Source organism: Thermobia domestica, chromosome 5, assembly GCF_964235325.1.
Source record: "Thermobia domestica chromosome 5, izTheDome1.hap1.1, whole genome shotgun sequence".
Lineage (NCBI taxonomy): Eukaryota > Metazoa > Arthropoda > Insecta > Zygentoma > Lepismatidae > Thermobia > Thermobia domestica.
The window spans coordinates 860866-883300 of record NC_137458.1 but is presented as its reverse complement, the minus strand read 5'-3'; the positions used below and the strand labels follow the sequence as shown (position 1 = coordinate 883300).

Here is a 22435-nt window from a genome sequence, read left to right as displayed (position 1 = left end):
TACGGGACAAAAATAAACGACCAAAATCGTCATTAGATTTAATGGCGTTCTTGGTCGTTTATTTTTGTCCCATACATTATATCATGAGTTTACTATAAACTTGGTGAATGTTCCGTTAAGGGGGTCCAGTAATTTCTTCCACACGAAATTTGCAATCTCTCCACTTCTTTCCATTGATTTTCGTTTGATTACATAATATAACGTTATATTAGGTTAGGCTAGGTTAGTTTGGGACCCCCTTAACGGAACATGGACCATAAACTTTCAAAAAATATATAAATAATATCTTAAATTATTTTTGTCATTCAAAAACTGGGGGGCGTAGCCCCCCAGTCCCAGGTTAGATCCGCAACTGTCCCTTACGTTAAACTAAAGCAACAATCAATGACTAACATATACCAGCAATGTGCCTTGGGTACCCTAAAAGGATTTTTTTTTTTTTTTTAAAGCCGAAGCTCTTCATTACTGTGTAGCACTCGAAGGCAAAAGGATTGATTCCCGAAACTACGAATATAAAAATTCTTTTCGGATTTCCAGGGTACAGAACAGATGAGTGTTACTTAATCTTAACAAAATGTGTCAAATGGTCCTATGTATTAAAGTAAAAATCAAACAAATCCGTTCTTCATTGACTTTAGCAAACATTTAAAGGCACATTCCTAATCTTCTCGTAAACAAGAGTTATTGACTTTTCACCCGAAAGTTGAATCCCCAACCTCGATGGCCTTAACTTAGGAGCAGAGGAAAATATTTGAATCCGTCCTAACCAAGCCGGAGTCTACCTCCAGGACAGTAGCGTACGCAGGAATATATTTCAAGGGGGGGGGGGTTCAAACTCAATACGAGGGTATTTTATACTAAAATTCTTAAAATCGTCCCTAAAATTAGACTAAATTTACACAAAGTCGAAATTTCGGGGAGGGGGTTTCGGACCCCCAGGACCCACCCCCTGCTCCAGGAAATGTTTTGTCAACATTGGAAGAATTCTATAGATCACGGATGATCTATTATAAACTGTCCTAATTTATTTATTTATTTATTTTGAAAACAAAATGATTTAACGAAAGATGCCGGGAATTTAAAATCTAATTCATCTACTGTGCTAGATGTGCTTTCAAACTTAGAACTATACACTTCTTAAGTCTTTTCTTATGACCCAGAAATTCATGAAATGAAGTATTTCAGTTTAACATCCCACGATTATCCTTTAGGCTAAGGGAGAGGTGATTAAAGCAAGTGAATTGGTGGAATGACAAAGTGGAAGGAAACGGAAACCCCCCAGAAAACCCACGGACACGATGTTGTCCATCATAAACGTACTTGTTCCAAAGATCGAACGAGGGACCCCATGAACCAGAAGTAAGCGCTCCACCACTAAGCCACCGTGCCACATATCCCCATAAATTTGTGAATGTTGTTTACGACGACATAATTGTCGCGTCTTTTTTTTTTTTTTTTTTTTTTATGAAAGGTCGTACTATTTGATCATTGGATAGCACTCCATAAGTGTTAAATGATTCTAACATGTAAGACTTACAGACTCAAACGTTAATCACAGCAGAAAACCAAATATTGCGATTTGGTTCTATCCCGTTAAAAGCCTATTAAGTTACGACTATCGTCACTCAGTTTTCCCAACTTTTTTTCATGTTATCCTCTATTGTAAAGATTCTCCCTTACACTTCTGAAGATCCATAAAATATTTTTTTCGTTCTTCTCCTGGACAGTGATTTCTATTCTAGGATAAGGCAGTAACTTCAGCACCAACGCCCAATTTTCATAGAGGACAGCACATGCATTAATTAGCTCAGTGGTTAACAATCTTTTTTGACTGGCCACACACTTCGACTGAACGAGAAAACTGATTTTGACATGAGGAAAGAGTTCTCATTGCTTGTTCGGAATCTAACGTTCTTACAGCTTATCATGTAAGCCATGTAAGCTTTAACAGCAATCGTACATAGATATCTCACACAGAAGTCAACACGTTATTTAGCCACAAGAGAGTGGTTCATTTAATAATAACTTTGTATACTGCAGCCAGTGCGGAAGCAGATTCCACTTTTTAATTATATCTTTCAAAGGTTGATATAAAGTGAATCACGACGCATTAGGAACAAACATATTAACAACCACCGGTCGTTTACTCATCCTAGACCACTGACATAAACAATAACATATGGACAGAAAGCTATTCATCGCAAATACTGTCTGTCAATGACATAGTGGCCTGTAATTTGTCATCTCTTGCACCCTCTCCTGTGAGCTACGAGTGCATGGTAGTCATTTCCAACTAGGTACTCTATAACGTCACCGCCTTCTGCTTTCATTCTCAGCAAACCAAAGACAGAACAAGGAGCAAACAAACCCAGTGGTGACACCCAAACAAGAACATCGATGGTTTTCAAGATACAATATTCGTACACTGCCAACATTTGTTTTATTTCGTTCCCCTCATTTACTCCATCTGTTATCTCTATTCCTTCCCTCATAGTAAAAAACCAGCGTTACCAACTCTACTTATTTTTCACCAGACCTGCTGATGGATTAAGGGAAAATTAATAAATCTCGTGATATTGACGCTAGTAGCCGTAAAAGGGAACGATGTCCCATAAAACGAAATGGAAGAGATGGGAGAATTCTGAGAAAATCCACGCACATGGTGTTTGTCCACCACAAAGCTCACTTGGTGCGAGATGGGATCGAAGCAAGGTCCCCATGCACCAGAAGTGAAAGCTTTACCACTGAGCCACCGCAGCCCCCACTAAAAAAAAAAGAGTGTATGATTTATTGTTCATCTTAAAATATAAGTGGGTCCAGTGGATTTAAACAATATCATACGAATTTAATCAATAACTCAGAGATTGAATTAATATACCTATAAATGCGTTGTTCTTTGTTTTATTAATTTTAAAGATACCTACTGAAAGTTTCGAACGCTTGTTACGAATATATTGGATCGTGAGCTGGCAACGCTTGTAAAAACGTGCCCCTACATCTCAGATCGGCCAGTTGGAAACTACTGTTACAGGGAATAACCACGAAAAGTTGAAGATATTCAGATTTTAATTTGTAATACGTTCAAATGCTTACAAGTTGCTCGCTCAAGGTTTGCGATGTTATGGACGCTTTTCATTGGAATATTTAGGGACTGAGCACAGGGAACGAATAATAATAATAATAATAATAATAATAATAATAATAATAATAATAATAATAATAATAATAATAATAATAATAATAATAATAATAATAATAATAATAATAATAATAATAATATAAATTACAAAGGAGCAGTAGCAGTATTAAGCTCAAGCTCATGGCGCAATAACTACTAAATTAATTAAATTAGCACTACGCATAGTTTTCAATCTCAGATCTCCCAAGGGTTGTATGGCATTACTTGTTAAGTTGCAGAATGGAATGTGAGGGTGGTAAAAAGGAAATGACCATGTATAAATAATCGAGAACGACAGATAATAGTATTTAATCTAACTTATAAAATAGTTTCCAGGGTCGCTGAGATGAATAGGATAGTCCAAATTCATATCCCGTCGGCATGGAAGGAAAGATGGGGCTAGGAAGGGGCGACATGCGAAATAATCAAAGACGACCGATATTGGTGTCTAATCCACAGTTTTGGGTCACTGAGATGAATAGTTACCAATGACGTTTAAGTATAGGTTCAACCCCATAGGTCTGGGGGTGACAAAAGAGAGATGGACAGGGGTAATATTACGATTTTGTCATTCATCATTTTGCCATTATTGTGAGGTCACTTGCCGCTGCTGAGAACTCTAGCACGTCCCTCATGATACAATTTATTCTTAGCCAATGTCCCAAATAGTTTCTCTTCTCAATAATATCTAAAAAAATGCTCTTTTCTCACCCAACACTTCTAACACCCTCTCATTCGTTTAACGCTCGACCCAGCTAATTCTATTCATTCTTCTCCACACCCACATTTCGAAGGCTTCCAGCCGTTTTTCATCACCTTTTAGTAATGTCCATGTTTCCGCCCCATACAGTACAACACTCCACACGAAGCATTTTGTAAGTCTTTTTCTCAATCCTCCTAAAGGCTTCTTTTGCCATTCCTATCTTTGCTTTTATTTCACGTTTGCACTTCATGTCATTACTAATACTACCCAGATATCGAAAACTATTCACTTGTCATTATACTTTCATTAGCTAGGGGAAGAGAGGTTCAAATACTTTTCATAAACTTATTCTTCCCGTGCGAAGAACGGGTATTTGAGCTAGTTAGCGACTTTTTTTTTTAGTTTAAAGTCCCACGATTATGCCCTTTACAGTAAAGATGGATGATTAATGAAAATGATTGATTGTGAATTTAAATTTTTGTCCTCTCCCACCAGGAATCGAACCGGAGACCACATGCACTAAAGGCAATGGCACCAGTCCTACGGGAGCCAGGGAGGTCCGGGATTTCCCAATGCTCATGTGGGTTCCCATACATTTCTATGAATATCTATTTTTTATTGTTATATGAGTTTTTATGGATGTAGAATATTTTGCATAATTTGAATTCAATTTGTCTTAAAATCCTTATATATGCGTTCTTAGATCATTGTCTGGAACCAAACCACATTTGAATGGGTCCCCTTAAAGTGGCAGAGAAATCGATGTTCTTGACTAAAGGCACAAGCGCTACCCATTAGATCAACGGGGAGGACTAGAGAAAAATTATAGAGAACAGATATTTAAGTAAATTATAAATAATAATTCTTAAAAACATACTTCCATTATTGTGCTGAGCATGCACTATTAAATAAATGGACAAGAGGAGAGGTTCACTCCCTTGGAAGGCTCTACTTACAGAATCTCCTACTCTCATTTATGATAACAGTCCTACTATGTGTGCTTATGTTACATCCCACACTGGAATTCGCGTATAAATTAGTTACAAACCTACTTTTGTGTACAAATCTTAGAGAACGTATACATTAGTGCAGACCGAGTTCATATGGTATATCCATCTCTCTTCTCTCATTTTCCATTTCTAAAATGATATTTGTAAACTAAACGAATATTTGAGTATCACATCACACTCTAACCACATTAAACGAAATACGATAGAAAAAAACAAAAAGGCTGCCAACTTGCAAAAATATAAGTTAGAACAAATGCTAACCAATATGCGTGAAAGTGCGTCCACTTCGTTTGCAGGGAGCTAAGTGTTACAAGCCCCCCTCCCCCTTCCGTCATATCAAACAGAAAGAAGAAAAAAAAACTTTCCATTTGTCGTTGTGTTGTTTTAAGAAGTAGTTGAGTGGTATGGTGTCTCACTAATGGAAGTAACCGTCTGTTACGCAATTTCTTTGCATATGAATATGGACAGGGTGTTTGCAGAGTAACTGGAGATTTTCACTCTTGACTTAAATGCATGCAGTCTCTGAGGAATGTGAAACAAACACCGCATAACAATCACTCACTACTACTTCCCTGTCTAAGGGAGGCCTTGTGTTTGGATTCTGCATAACATATGCACACACGCTGTGGATAAACAGACGGAAGAAAAGTTTCTTAATCAACGCTATTAAATATTTCCATCTCTCAGCTGGATTTTATATTACACTTATTTATAAAGAAAAATTGAAAACGGATAATAATAATAATAATAATAATAATAATAATAATAATAATAATAATAATAATAATAATAATCTATCTATTAAAAAGAAAGTTTGGCGTCGGTGAGAACGTATAAATTTACAGTGTGAAGTGAGGAATAATTGATATTTATTTTGAATGATACATTTTTATATATTTCACCTTATGGTAATTCTGTGTACCTTATGGTAATTTTTGCCGCCCCTAAAATTTGCATCTCGTGCAAATGCATATGTTGGATTCCATAAATATACGAAAGAGGCAGCCTTGTTCGTCGGTTGTTCATTGCATTGGAGTTTTGCGCCTTGTCAATGCCGAGACATAATTTAATTTTACGTGGAGTCCAAACCACCGAAATCACTTCTAACTTCAATGCTGTTTTATCGGGAATCGAAGCCGGAGGCGTGCGTGCTAATCACTAATCCAGCGGGTAAGGCTACGACAGTTTTGTATTAATCAGCATTTACAGTTATCGAATCACAGAGACTTGTTTAACCCCTTCAGTGCGTAATTTTCAGATGCGAACCGCTGTAAAAAGTGTAGTTTTTTTTTTTTTTTTTTTTTGAGAACTGGAATTTGTTACCTTTTAATAACTTTTAAACCTCTCAAGCAATCACAATGAAATTTTCGGCATTATGATCTTTGTTGCTTCTAATTAGCTACTATAACTTGTCATTGTCGTATTTATGGTTATCATCATCATCATGATCATCATCATCATATGGTTAGGTTACACAAAATTTGGGAATGCCTCAACAGATCAAGCCCAAATTTTCTGTGTGGTCTCTTGGGGTTTCTCGGTGAGCGCAAACTCGCTAAATATTGTCGGGAATAGCATTACTCAAGTATATTCGCCATGCGCAATACAAAATAGCCAAAGCAAAATGAAAGCGTATATATACGCCATCCGCACAGCAGGTGCGTTTTGAAGACACGAGTTAACTCGCCACCCACACTGAAGGGGTTAAATTTAAATACTAGCAGAAGTACACGGAATGAACATTATGTAACCTGTAAGACACTAGCGTGATTTGGGTTGTATAACTTAAGGAGCTTCTGAGATACTCTTCACTTTTTGAACCTCCAACTTATAACAAAATACTTTGGATAGGGTAATAATTACCTGTACCTTGGGCAGAAAGTGCTCATACATATGCACTATACTTCATAGAATGTTAATTTAATAATAACAGAAGAAGAATGTTTTTAAGATATGTAAGAGATTATTATGGGATAGTTGTTGCTATGTACATGTTTATGGATACCGAGTCAGCAAGTTTGTATGCTTGACAGTGTTAAGGAAAATATATTATAAAGTATATCAACTAATAAACCATTTTTAGCACTGTTTATCGACGTTATCATTTTTATATAAATGGTGAGAACGATAGTATATAATTATTAAAGACTACTACCACTCGAGATTTGTATATCACATTTCGACGAACCAGGTTGACGACTACCCTCGGTAAGTCGTTATAAAAATTTTGGTGCCTTCACACCGGGATTAGATAAAAATTTTGGTTTACCTCACCCGGGACCATACCGCAAATTCACATCCCGAAGCAGAGTAAGGTTGAATTTTCTTTTTGTCATATAGTTAATGAATACAAATTTGACCATATTACGAAGTGGTAGAACAATTATAAGAAAAATGGACAATGAAACAATGGAAAAGGAATCCCATAATAGTGACAATGGTGAACATAATGTAGCACCAGAAATGACATCATCAGAAGATCGAATCTTGCTAGTATTACAGCAGCAATTGATGCAGATGTCTACTGAGTTAAAGCAGACGATGAAGCATAACTCTGAAGAATTAAGTAGACGAATAGAACAGAAGTCTGATGAATCTAACAAACAATACGAGGAATTAAGCAAACGAATGGAACAGAAGTCGGATGAAACAAAACAATTAATTATCCAGACGATGAGCGATATCACCTCGCAGTTCGAGGAAAAATTAAAAGGAATATCGGAGCAATGCCAGAGTAATCACAACCACCTGAGCCAAGAAATCAGTAATATAAAAAAGGATTTAGAAGTAACCGAATCTTCTGTTCAACAACAAAAGATCCAAGTCATCAGTAATGCTAACAACATACGTACAAACACGCAATTGTTAGCTACGTTACAGGAAGAAATTAGAATGCTACAGGTTAAGGACCACACATACTACAATAACCCGTGTGATGGTCGCTTGGAGTTTCCACACTCACCAGAGATGAACCCACCTTCGCCAGTATCTGATGAGGATATCATTTTAGAAGAAAGTCATCCGAAGAGTACAGATGGACGAAACATAGATGGTGTAACGACACATCACGTCATGAATAGGAACTGTCACCCAATGGGTACATGGAATGATAAAAGGAAGGTAAAATTAAGTGTTAAGATGAGTGAAATACGAGCCATGAGTAAATTCAGTGGTAAGTGTAACGAGAATGCTACTTCTTTCTTAGAGAAATTCCAGGATGAGTGTAATATAATGTGTATAGATAGATCACAATATATGAAATTAATCCCTCATGTATTACTCCCACCTTGTTCACTATGGTTTAAAGCAGTACGTGATCACATCAGTACATATGATGAATTCAAAGCGGCATTGATCGCGAATTATGAAAATGACTTTTTGCTGGCAAATAGAGATGCCACCATTAGAAATCAACGCTTCAATCCTCGATTGCATAAATCTGTTGTAGAGTTTGTTGTAAATACATACAACGAATTAAAGGTCGTTAATCCATAGCAATCGGAATCGAGAATAATAGCATCAATTCGAAATTTGCTTCCTTTTAAGTTACAACAGATCTTATTTTCCACACAGTGTATGAGTTTCAACCATTTATTAATGCTTGTCCAATGCTATGAAACTCAATACCATGCTATGAATCAACAAGCAGGAATGGGTAAAAATAAGAATAATTCAGATCATTTTGTGCCTGTTCGGAATTTGAATATCCGAAGTGTGAACAATACGGAACATAACCTAAGCCGAGTAAATTCTAGCAGTCAAAACGAGCAAAATAGACAAAGTTATGTAGGGAATCCGCCTAACCTAATTAATCGTAGCAATTCATATGTTAGACCATATAATCAAAATAGGGTTAAAAATAGACCGAATGTATGGCGAAATTCCAGGAATACAGCGAACTACGTGGATAGACATAATTGGAGATCAAGAGATGGCACTTCACATCCGGATCCAGGTATTGAAGTAATTCCTGTACAGAACAATAATACGGGACATAATAATGATTGTGCAGTACAATGTACTTTATTAAATTCATATGCAAGTATGAATGTAACCTGATTACCGTTAATGAAATTAAGTTAAATTCATATCAGTTATAGATTTTCATGAACATTTATTTTATTTTTATTCAATTTAATTCTCTTTAATTCTCATTAATCAATGATAATTCTCAAATGTTTTTAATATATGTAAGAATTATAATTCGATTCATAAATGATTAAAAGCAAAGGTTATTTATATTAGATTGATTTGTGTAAAAAAACTTAACTGTCAAAGATTATGTTAAGAAGAAGATCTATTCTATAAAACTAAATATTCGACAACTATCTTGAATGAGATTCTTCTATGTTGTGATGCCTTATTAATCTAATGTTTATTTTAAAATATCACCTAAAATGATTATCATATAATGCGCCCTGACTATTTGTAACTCATGTTTGTCCCTTACGATTTTTGAATTCGCACCCTTCAACGATTAAATAAATGAGCGACGATATTTTTAATAAGAAAATATAATAATAATATAATGAATGTAATTAAAAATAAGTATTGATGAAGTGTAATATTTGTTATATATATATATATATATATATATATATATATATATATATATATATATATATATATATATATATATATATATATATGAAATGTAATGAAGATATATATGAGGTGCGATCAAAATGTGATGGACATATGCAATGTAAGAACAGTATTGTAAACGGACCAGTGGTTCTTGAACATAAAAGCCAAACTCGCTTATGACTTTTATATTCAGTCCATTTGTCGGGCGACATTTTATATAACAAAATACTTTGGATAGGGTAATAATTACCTGTACCTTGGACAGAAAGTGCTCATACATATGCACTATACTTCATAGAATGTTAATTTAATAATAACAGAAGAAGAATGTTTTTAAGATATGTAAGAGATTATTATGGGATAGTTGTTGCTATGTACATGTTTATGGATACCGAGTCAGCAAGTTTGTATGCTTGACAGTGTTAAGGAAAATATATTATAAAGTATATCAACTAATAAACCATTTTTAGCACTGTTTATCGACGTTATCATTTTTATATAAATGGTGAGAACGATAGTATATAATTATTAAAGACTACTACCACTCGAGATTTGTATATCACATTTCGACGAACCAGGTTGACGACTACCCTCGGTAAGTCGTTATAAACTCCCCCCCCCCCACACACACACACTAGTCGAAAACCATAAAAACTGCTTCGTACGCAATTAAGTCTGGTGAAGTTCAATCTGTGTACAAAATCTGGTAGCTCAACATGACTCCTTTCTATGCGAAAATGTGATGACAGACAGATACACATACGTTTTTTTATATACAAGTACTAGTAAGGATAAGGATATACATGAAACTGAGTGCAATAGTACTGCTGAAGTCCCGATACGTATAACTGAAACAATTTTGAAGTCCTGAAAACGAGACGTCGGAAGGATTTCTTGAAATTTTATTTTTGTCTTCTAATAACACGATCTTCAATTCAAAATGAGAACAAATCATCTTGGATCCCGGCTCTATTCTGAATCTTCGCAAACTGATTCATTTCTGTTTGTTTCACTTGGGCTGCAGTGTTTCCATTAAATTCTTTGTTGATTATAATAATACAACAAGCGTAAGATCTGAAAGTATTTATTGTGAACAAGGGGCTTTCTTTAGCTACTACAATTCACGAGAAATAAACAATTTATCGGAGACTAATGACATGAATGATTGTAAGCACGGACCAAAGCAAGGCTAATTCTATTTTGTAGCTATAAACAGAAGACGTAGTTCGCAGAGTGCTCTTTGGAGTTGATAGCAGTAATGGAGTCCAGGGCCGTAGCCAGCCCAAAAATGTAGGGGGAGGGGGCTCGGCTGAAGTTAGGGGGGGCGATCCAACCATATGATAGTTCATCATCATATTATAGTTCTTTTGCAAGCCTACTATAAAAATTTTAGGGGAGCGGCCCCCTAGACCCCCTGGATACGGGCCTGGTGGAGTCCTTGTAAAAGCTTTTCTTTACAATTTATATTTATCTATTTACATAAACTTTTAAGCTACTACAATCACAATGCTAATTACATTTTAAATATTAATACAATCAGCTTTAAAACAACGTAATATTCACAGTTAAATCAGAAAACAAGACAAGACAACTAAAAAATACGGATAAAGGCATGTGAAACAGTACAGAACAAAACGATAAATACAGTATGGACCAGGAGGCCGCGGTAGCTCAGTGGTAGAACGTTCACCTCTGGTGCGTGGGGTCACTAGTTCAATACCAGGTCGCGCCAAGAGAACTTTATGGAGGACAAACATAGTGTGCGTGGGTTTTCTCGGGGTTCTCCCGTTTCCTCCCACTTTCTTCATTAGACCATTTCATTCATTTCTCATCATCATCGTCTCCTTTAGCCTGGCCGGCATAAGTGTGGAATGTAAAACTTAAAGATTTCATTTTCATTTAATTTACGGTATAGAACAGCGGTTCTCAACCGATGTGTCGCGACGCACTGGTGTGTCGCGAAATTTAAAAATCATGAAGAATTTAATAATAATTAGTTAAAATCGGGACAGATTGTACGAGTCAACACCTTCAGTGGTAGCAATAATGCTATATGTATAAAGTCATTATAAAAACTAACTGGTTTCACTATTATAATAGATATTATTATTATTATTATTATTAATGATAAAAATATCAAACAAGTGTGTCGCGTTCAGTAAAGTGTGTCGTCAGTTTAAAAAGGTTGAGAACCACTAGTATAGCCAAAAAGATTCAAAGAATCAATTCCAAATCAGAAATATTATTTACTATAATCAATTGTTGATTTAAAATAACCAACGTTTATAATGTGTCAAATTAAAATGCAAATATTTATTTTCATTGTTGGATTTCTATCACACAACTGCAAGGAATGTATTACAATATGGTGTTTGGTGATATTATTTACTGATTAATTAATTGATCTATATGACTCAATACAAAAATAAGTAGACATATTTAAAACAAAATACTTCAAGGTAATTATAATGACCATTTGATTTATTATGACGCATAATCTCCGTCTTTATGAACAATACATAATTTAATATAACTTATGTAGACGAAATTGACTAAATGTTTGTATCCTTCTAATTCACCTACGCTGAATCGCTGAGATAATATAAAGAACTAGAGATGCCCCGATGCGAGATCTTTTGTGGTATCGAGCTCGCATATATCGAATCGATCCGCCATATTGGAAGAGGATAAGGAGTTTTTTTTTTAACGTAAAGCTCCATAATAAATTACGATATCTCTGTTTTATTGTTGGTTGTTTGTGTTTGTAGTAAAAAATGTACGATGAAAAAAATATCAACGTTCTTTGGAATTTCATAATACGTCAAAGGTAAGCCTAAGTCATTTTCTTTCTTCTTTTACCCTGTAACAGTCAATAATATAATGTGGTTGTGTACTTGTAATAACATTGGGGAACAGGCATATGCATTGTATTTACACTGTCAAAAGGCTCGTAAAGACTACTACCTAGAGAATTGTCAAATTATTATTAAGGTTGCTTATTTATTGAACTACAGGCCAATGTCTATGAGTTGGAAATTTTGTCAAAATTATGTAACGTGACAGGTGTCAAAATATTCTGTGTTTGGTTGTAGAGGGAGTAGGCCTATTTTATGTACGTTAAAAATAGCTAATGATGACAATTACTGCAGGAACAATATGTCTATGTCTTATTTGTGGGTTATTGTGAAGTTTACGCACTTCTCACATACAGCGTTGCCTGTGGTTTCGTATTACAAATTAGAGAGCTCCCAACGGGGGGTCGCTACCATTATTTATACTCTGACTGAAACTTGCGGAATACGCCATTTTGGGAGAGGATATCTCGAATCTAATGCTACAATCGAGAGCACTCTCGAATCAACACTGCGACATAGGAAAGGACATTTCTAATTCTTTATAATATCTCAATGTGCTGAATAAATTTGAGTATCTTTCAAGGTAATTCTAACAACAAATTCTTAGTTAGAAATGAAAAGGGAAAAATTACGCCCCTTTTTATTTTTTTTTCAAAGAAACCTCCTTGTGGCTAAATTAACATAATCACCTCTTACGGGGAAAATTCAGATTCGATTCCCGATTAAGGATAATGTGATTCGAATCCTGCAATAAGATGCATATTCACAACTCACAACTGGAAAGAGATATAAATTTAAAAGCAGCCAATGAATGTAATTGACAATCAGATTTATAACATATTATTAATTGGATTACATTCTCTCTAAGTATATCTACCAACTACTGAGTATATTACAAAGTGAGGCTGTTTGTAAACCTCGCTCCCAGTGTAGAAGGATCTCCTTACACAACTAAAACAAAAACTCAATTGTCTATCGTTTATAAATCTAAAAACGACTTCCACACATTAATTATCGATGGGATCTGTGATTAATGTTTACCTGGCAGCGAACCCTGACGGATGCAAAGCGAAATTATCCTCCAACGGGTGGATCCACACTCACTCAACCAGTCACGATTCATTCTTCCGCTGTTTCTGATCAAAAAATCTGAATTGTTCAGTTCTGTGCGTTTTTCGATCCCTACAAACATCACATACTCTCCCGATTACCTCGTTCAATACTGGCGATGCGACACAACGCGATACTCAACAAGAATAAATTAAATGCACAGACACAATCTATATTCAGAATCGATTATTTTTTCTTCTTAACAATGCTTCTTCAAAAGATAACTTTTGAAATACAACGCTTATGAAACTGTCAGAGTGTTGCTCACAGAATAGAAGAAGAGGAAAAGGTAATCTGTGCCATAACTTGTTCGCCACAACTATAAATCGTTGTGAATGGCTCCTTAAAAACGAACTTTGTGATGATTTAAAAGCTGATACTACGTCTCGATCGTGACATTATGTTCCACAAAACGATTCCGCCCCACAGACCCAACGAAAGGAACAAAAAGGAAGAATGCATCAGCCATACTGTAAAACAGGGAGCCTTCCGTTTGTATACAATCTATTTCCACAAAATATTGGAGAAACCTATTCCAACAAGAGAAAAGTTTATCTTTAAATAGACAAGAACCATTTTTTTTGTTCCAATAATTTTTTAGGTGTATTTTCGTCTCGTCAATTGGTTGGTAAACAGAAATTGGTTTGGCAGCATTGGCAGAATTTTGAAGAAAAATTCTCAATTTTTATTATTTTTCGTTTTTCACTGAATTTTTCATTTTGATGTTTTTCATTGAAGTTTCTCATTTTCATTTTTTATTCATTTCGTTCTCTTTTTTCATTGAATAATAAAGAAGAAACTGCTGGAGACTTCGAAACATTAACGTCGTTACATTGAACTAAAGGCAAGCCCGGAGACAAATTTGAAACTGAAGACTCGTGTACCACCGTTTCTGACACTCTTACTACCATTACTACAAACTACTAGGAGTACTATTAATACTAACCACACGTGTACTGTCCCAAGCTAAATGGAAATAACGAGACATTAGGGAATATAAACGTCTTATTCAGATCTTTTGAAGCCGCGTCAAGAAGAACACTATTTTCAATAACTGTTTCGTACAGATTTTGATAGGTCATTTTTACGTTCACCTGAACACGACTGTCGATCATCTCGAATTTTGTTCACATTCTGAAATGAAATGAAATCTTTCAGTTTTACGTCCCACGGTTATGCCGGTTAGGCTAAAGGAGACGGTGATCCTGCTCCTTTGCTATGATAAATGAATAAAATGGTGGAATGAAGAAACGGGAGAATCCCGAGAAAACCCACGTACACGGTGTTTGTCCACCACAAAGTCCACACGGCGCGAGCTGCGATCGAACCAGGGACCCTAAGCACCGGAGGTGAACGCTCTACCACTGAGTCACCGCGCCCCCGTTGTTCACATTCTGTTTCTATTATCTGACCAAGAAGCTTTCATTAGACTAAACACTCATTTGATATATCCATTATTGACTGCTATAGCGCGAAAATATTATTTTGAATATTTTCGCCACCTTAGCTTTCTTTTTTTTTTTTTCTTAATTAAACTCTCGAAGAAAAAGTTAGGATCAGAGTCTTGTAAGTAGGAAAAAAAAAACTTCTAAGAAATATACTATACAATCTTCGATTTGATTTCATTTGCTTCCCAAAGATCATCGACTGGATTGAAACGGATATGGTGGCTGCCTCGTTATTATCAATCAATACGCAACTATTTGGACACGGGCCAGGATAATAACAGTCCAGAACGTCTTAGGAAAACATCTGAAGAAAAAAAAAAGACAGAAAGAAAGAAAGAAAAGAAAAGAAAGAAAAAGAAAAAACCCGAAAGGAAAGAAAAGGGTTCTTTAATTTGACGGACTATTCTTAACCTGCACCCTTTCAATGTGACAGTCCGCTCGTGCCCTACCACGTCTAATATTTCTCCACTTTTCACAATGAAGATTTGACACTTGAAAAACATATGTAAATTAAATCCGATTTCAAAGCAAGGTTTGGGATCTTACATCTGAAAATAAAAATAAAAATTGTGGGTAATCGAAATGCCAATATAGTGGATATTTGTGGCTTCTTTTGATATATATAGCTCTTATTTTCAACTGACCTGATTCGTGCGTTGAGTCCATCATCTTTATCCGTTGCAACTGGCTGAACAACTGGGGTATCTGCAGGCTGATTCTCAACAACATTTGCGGTGTAAATTTGACGTTCGAACTCAGGACTATGGTCATTCATATCTTGAACCACAATTTTCACTACACCAGTGCCCGTCAAAGGAGGCGTACCTGTAAGGGCAAGAAATAAAAAGATTGAGAATTGCAAATGGAATTCCAAAAATAAATAAATAAATAAACATAAACATAGCTGAAATAGAGAACAAGTGATATTTTCAGATGCTCAATACTATCTAGGTTTAGCCACTTTTCATTTAATACAACGCTTACAGGGACGTACGCAGGAATTTATTCCGGGAGGGGTCTAAAGCGTTTCGGGGGGGGGGTCCAAATACAATTTGAGGCTAAATTATATGAAAATTTCTAAAATTGTTTCTAAAAGTAGACCACATTTACAAAAAAGTTGGGATTTCGGGGGGTCCGGACCCTGGACCCACCCCCTGCGTACGCCCTCTGAACGCTTAGTAATATTGGGTTAATGGCTTTTACTAATTAAAAGAAGCAGTATCTACAAAATGTGAATTTCAAAAGTTCCTTAAAATTCTACGGAATCAACTGTAGCGGCCGACCTGAGGCGCCTTCGGGCCGACCTAAATTTTTGCTTTTCTTACTGTTATTAAATTCATAATTACTATTTAAAAACCTTTTAATTGCTTTATTGCCATGTAATTATTGCAGGTATTAGTCAATGTTAAATTTCTCTCTCTTTATATTTTGCTCTTTCTGTGGAATAACTAAGCCAGACGAATACTTAAAGTTAGCTGTTGTCTCGTAAGATGAAACTCATATCTTTTTCTCCCCTCTTTGCATCTTGAGAAACAGATCTGAATTGGTAACCTATAACCTTCGATTCGCTGCACGTGCAAGGGAATATCTAACCCTTGTGTCTTATCTGAGAGTCTGATGTTATTTTCTGAATACTCTCATTGTCCTCTGTTTAAGCCCAGATGTTCTCAAAAACATGGTAGACGTATAATTAACATTTTGGCGCCGAAGTTGACACTTCGAAAATACTAAATATGTCTATTTTGACACCGTATAAAATAAGTGTCTTGGGAACACTTGTATTTTGGTATCATTGTGAAACGATTAAGAAACCTGTAAAATCTGGATAAAGCTTGATTTTCTTTGTAATATCAAATTAACCTTTGACTTTTAATTTGGATATTATGTACCAGATGACGCTAAAGCCTTATACTGTTTGTAATAACGCGCATGCGTGACTATTCTAGTTAACACCCTAAATAGTCGTTTAGATTATCAATACCCAATCTAAACGTAAAGACTAATTTCATTGCACACGAGTATCCGCCCTTTTTGGGAAGATACCACCCTACTATACTCCCACGTACGTAACGTGTGAAAAAACTCCCTGAATACAAAATAGCTGTACAAGCTGTTCTCAGGGGGAAAATCATTGTGTGTCTACGAGGCACGAGCTTCGTGCTCGTCGCCGGGGCTCCGGCCCACTCTTCGGGCTCAGGCTTCTGTCCTTCGCCCGCCGGACTTGCGTTTCTTCTCTGACTTTGTTAGAGTCATAGAGAGAAGAACTTAGTGCATTATCAGAATGTGTTATTACACTGTGTTAGTGGAGAACTCCGTCATCTCCGTTCTCCTACCAAGGACCATCTCTGCTTTCGTTTCGTGTGTGCAATACAGCAAGAACTTTGTTACTGTGCTGAACGTTGTTTCTAGTAAGTTTACTACTCTACATGCAGGCAGTCGTAATTCGATCTCTTCATTGAACTGCCCTTATTTCTCTTTTATCATTGGTCATATTCTGACCCCTCTCAAGTTTCACGCATACGCCACTAGACTGATGCGTCATCTAAAATTACCTCTGATGTATAACAACTTATTGCTTAACAACTCTTCTGCGCTGTACAAAAGCAACTTACAATAAAACTCATACTACTTCTAACTCGGCGTCCCAGTCATTTAAAACGCCTATCTAAAGTTTTCAAAGTACGACCTCACCTACTCATATTCTCTCAGAAAGTACCTCCGAAGAAGCCGTTCGTCGAAGTCATTATTATCACATCTCTTTCGTTCTCTGGTTCCTACGTGAACCACTACACCAGTCACGCCTGTTGAGGACCGAACTCTTTATCTTCTGTAGTTGAGTGAACCATCACCCTTCTGTGTGTGTTCTGCGACTCCAGTACTATTCCTGCATTCGCCGTGAGAATTCCGATTGGAGAAAGAACTTCACTCTCCGTAGGAAGTGGAAGCATCTTGTTGGTTTTACCGCTCGAACCAATACAGACATCTTCTGGGAATTCTTGGTTGCAACGAACATCTTGTTACCACGCTAAGCTCAACTGGACTTATACAGGACTCGACGATATCTCCAGAGGCCACTTGGAACTCTTTCATCTGTGTAGGTGTTCGATTGCGAGGTGAGTGATTTAAATTGTTTTAGTGATCTTAATTGTGCATCTTGATTCCTCGCATCGACTCAGAATCACGTCTACTTCTTTGCACCCAATAGCCGATTTCAGTGTTTGTGTAAAGTGATTCTACAACTAAGGTTGTTAGCGATAACTATCTCTTCCATTTTATTGTTTTATCGATTAAATTGTTATTAGGCTGAATTATTTAAGTATGGCCAAGCCTGACCTTGTCTTGTGAAGTTTATGTACTTGAGGTCCATTAAGTGTGTTAATAATCTTGTTTACATTGCATTAGCTTTATTTAAATTCATTGTTGTATAATACGTGCCTAATTATTAAGTTGTCGTCCCGCTACAAATATTTATTTCTTTGCACGAGTCCTAGTTGTCTATTATTTTGGTGTGCTAATTAATCTCGTTGTTGTGTGGGCTTCACGTTAACTAGTGACCCCCCCCTTTGGAGCCGCCACTGCCCTAAAGTGCTGGCAATTACCTGCGGGACATTCATGGACCAAGGCTCCCTTATAATCTCGTAAACTCGTGCTTGAACTTAGTAATTAATTATTGTCATACATAGGCACTCATCCTGTTCTCTCTCTCTCTATCAACTCACCTTGCCGACAGCCTGGTTAGTCGGACATTGTTTGAACAGGACGGACCTCCTCCTTACCGTACTAATAAATTGCCGAGCCCCATAGACTGCTCAGCTCCATTACATTTTTAATGTCAGGCAACTCTCTAAAGCAGTGATATTGTTGAGACCTTTCGTGGTCCTTTATTAATTATTCTGTTAGTTTGATTTCGGCTACCTTTGGTAGAGATATTGTCGCTAATAATCTCTTTTTATGTTCGTGACCTGTGGTGGGACTCCCTCACCAGTGGCCGCAAAAGTTCTGATCGCCTCCTGCCACCGGCCCCGACATAAATTTGGTGTTCAACAGTGGGATTCGATCATTAGCTCGTCATCTAATAATGTGTTAATTGATATTGATTATAGAATCCTATGTTGCTTTTGTAAATGACAAAGCAGGAGTTATTTATATTATTACTTTCATTTGTGTTAAGTAGTTTGCTTAGGGTCAAATTTATATTCTAAATGAGTTTCGTATAATTTAATGCTCAATTGTGTGAGTTGAAATGACAGGTTTCCTATTAATTTGCTTGAAAGTCAACATTTTGTGTTGATATGTTGCGTTGGGCAAATGCCCCCTTCTACCCTGAAAGCTTAACTATCATTTTGCTTGTTCTAGAGAAGTCAATGAGGGAAGGAAAAAGAAACAGTCCATATATCAAAAGAATAGTTCGTTCCTTTTTCTTCAACACAGAGAGAAAACATCTGTTCTCTGTTAGTTTCCCCAGCTGGGCAAAACAAAACAAAAAGAAAAAAAAGAGCAAAAAAAAAAGGAAGTGTGTTGATTAGCGTTCCTCGGTTGTGTAATGCATTAGTATTAAAAAAAAAAACTGTAGGGAGAAATATCAACACAATACCTTGAGAAGGTTTATGGCGCCAAATGCGGGACGGATACCTTCTTCTTCACCTATCGAGATGAAAGCTATTCCGTTCTGTATTCAAATCTTCTCAACGTATTCTGAGTTCGATTCTTGCAATGGATTTTCGCGAGGTTCATTTCAAGAATCATCAGTCGTAAGGCTGGTGTAGGAACTCCAAGTATTCAAATTCTGCTTGTGTAATTAATGTACAAGTCAGTCAAAACAAACATCATTGAAATTTTGAAATTTATTTTGAAATTTTCATTCTGTGAGTCCTTATACTCACGCGTTGTTAGTTCTTTGATTGTGGGTAAATTCTTGATCTTTCCCCGACTGGCTTCTCAGCGTTAGTGGTAAATTAAATATTATGTTAGGTGCTAAAGAGATTCCTTACACGAACTATGCGAACTAAAGCCTTAATATGTTTCGTTTCTCAGTAAAAGTTCATAATGAGATTCATTATTGTGATTTTGAAGTTTCAAATTATTTTAAAAATCTTCTTGGAGGCCAATTTAATTTTATTATTTATGAATGGACGTGCTTTTTGTTAATTATGAGAGAATTAAGTACACCAAGATTGAAAGTTTAAAAGGGCAATAAATTCAGTTAGTAATTTGTTTTAAGTAGAGACCATTCTTAATAAGCTGTTGTAATATTAAGCCTAACTCGTTATTTTATTATTTTAAGTCGTGTTTGAATAAAGACAACACTAATGTGGGACACCCCTGAAGTATAGTACCCTGTATTTTAAGACCGCGAAGTCCCTTGTATTTTGATTGAATGATAAGAGCGAAAAGTATTAGGATATGCGTTATTGCTTTTTGAAGTCCATGGCATCAAAGTTTTGTAATTTGAATAAAGCTCTTGTAAATTTTAATTGCCAGTGTAAGGCTGTTTTATTAAGGAAGAAATACGTGAACTTAATGTAGTAGAAAGACTAATCCTAACAATTCCGTTTGTGCTTAGCTATTGTTATTAATTAAGGAGACGTTTAAATAATTTATTAGTAGACATTATTAATCAATGAATCTTTTCTTATTCATTATGTTAGAAGTTGAATTATCTATAAATTTATTACTTTCCGGTCACGATAAATTCGACCGTAGTCATTGTGTTAATAATTTCATTTGTTCAGGACGTAAAACCGTGCTCTGTAGTATTGTTATTAATTTTGCTATTTCTTGCCGAGCGCTAATGCCTCGAGTTGTGTAATTATTTTGTAAATTTTAGCGAGCTATCTAATTTTGGAACGTATCGTTGGGAGACACCCTGTCGGAAAATATTGAGACAGTGAACATACCTCTCCCTTGTTCCAGCAGTAATTCATGGAGTCTAGATTAGGTTAGGATGTGTCAATTCCCTTTCCTAAAAAGAGTACCAATTCCATCAAACGTGATAATTAACTATAATTATCAGCCCCAAAGCGTACATTGGTCGTTCAGAGAATTGCCACCTGTTTCTATCGCTTGTATTAGCTGAGAATCGTGCAATCTCTGATGTTTATACTCCGTTGAATCGATCTTATTGTACCAATTCCATCAAACGTGATAATTAACTACAATTATCAGCCCCAAAGCGTAAATTGGTCGTTTCAGAGAATTGCCGCTTGTTTCTATCGCTTGTATTAGCTGAGAATCGCGCAATCTCTAATGTTGATCCTCTGTTATATCGACCTTATTGTATAATGGTGCGTCCGCGTAATTGTAAGGATGTTAAGCCGGATCTTTGAGAAGGCTTACCCCCTTAAAGGTACGGGACCCTCCTATTACATCCCAGGTCGCTATGGACCCCCTAGGTCCCGCAGCTGTTTATTATCGTTCAGTTTACTAATGAACGACCAGAGAATGTTTGGTTCTTTCGGAAGGAAGCCCAGTGTTTCGTTCGAAAGACACCCTATGGTGTTAAAGTTTTAACTATGTGCCTTTCGAGATGGTAATGATATGTATGGAAGCTAATGTTGTATTTAAATGGTCATAAATATTCTTGCTCGCGAGTGCCTAATCTAATCAAAGGTGCGTTTGTGTAGACCTAATCCTTTTGAGCACTCTTGCTCCCTAATGAGTCCAAGCACGAGTCCTTAAGAAAATCTAAGGTTGTCCGAAGAGATAATTAAATTCGCTTGTCCAATGTATCAAGTATTGTTATGTTTTGTAGCTTCCGCGTAAATTAGTGATGTTATAATATCATGAGTAAAAGAAATGTTTTTGCAAGTCCAGGAATCGAGTTATTTTCTAGAATGAAATCCTTATCGGGCCTAAATGTCAGATACAACCGCCCTGTTTAGAAAATAAGTGCATTGTTGATCATTTGGTAATTGTGTAATTGCATATAAACTCTTTCTTGTCTCCTATTTGAAATGATAAATCGTTCTTTTGTGCATCTAGATATCCCAAAAGGTCTCTAAAATGTAAATACGCGGTTAAATTCCTCAAAGTTAAAATTATGAATAAATGCGAAGTAAATGTAAGTCCCAGGGTCATATGAGTTAATATTAGAAGATAGGCTAAAAGTAATCTTTATTATACCTCTCTTGCCTCCTGCCGTCCGAGTGCCAACTTAATTTGTATCTAAGAGTCGACATCATGTCTCCTGTAAGGAATTCTCGTTGAATTGTATTAATTGTTCTTAAATGTATTTAAGTAATTATAGTCTATTCCCGTTCGATTGTATTTCTATAAGGTTGTGGCACATTCTATTTTTATCATTTGGATATATTGATTATTGTATTTACTAGGAATAGACATGTTAAGCTGTAATTGTAATAATATTCTAACGTGAATATACATTCTAATAATGATGATAATGGCATTTGATATATTATGCGTTATAATGCATGTGATAATTGTATTTTGATATCTATTATATGTTATAATTAATATGAATTTTTGGTGAATATCCAGGTTGAAATTAAGACCTACCAATTGAATGATATCAATATTTTGCTGTA

The 22435-nt window shown here is 35.9% G+C and overlaps 1 protein-coding gene across 1 annotated transcript in view; it reads right to left on the bottom strand.

Moving 5' to 3' along the window:
• ft (cadherin-related tumor suppressor fat) overlaps window positions 1–22435 on the bottom strand; it is a 537654-nt gene that overhangs the window by 37043 nt on the left and 478176 nt on the right. Inside the window, exon 7 of the mRNA XM_081758083.1 lies at window positions 15536–15716. Within this exon, the coding sequence (XP_081614209.1) occupies window positions 15536–15716 (181 nt within the window). The remainder of the gene's footprint in view (window positions 1–15535; window positions 15717–22435) is intronic.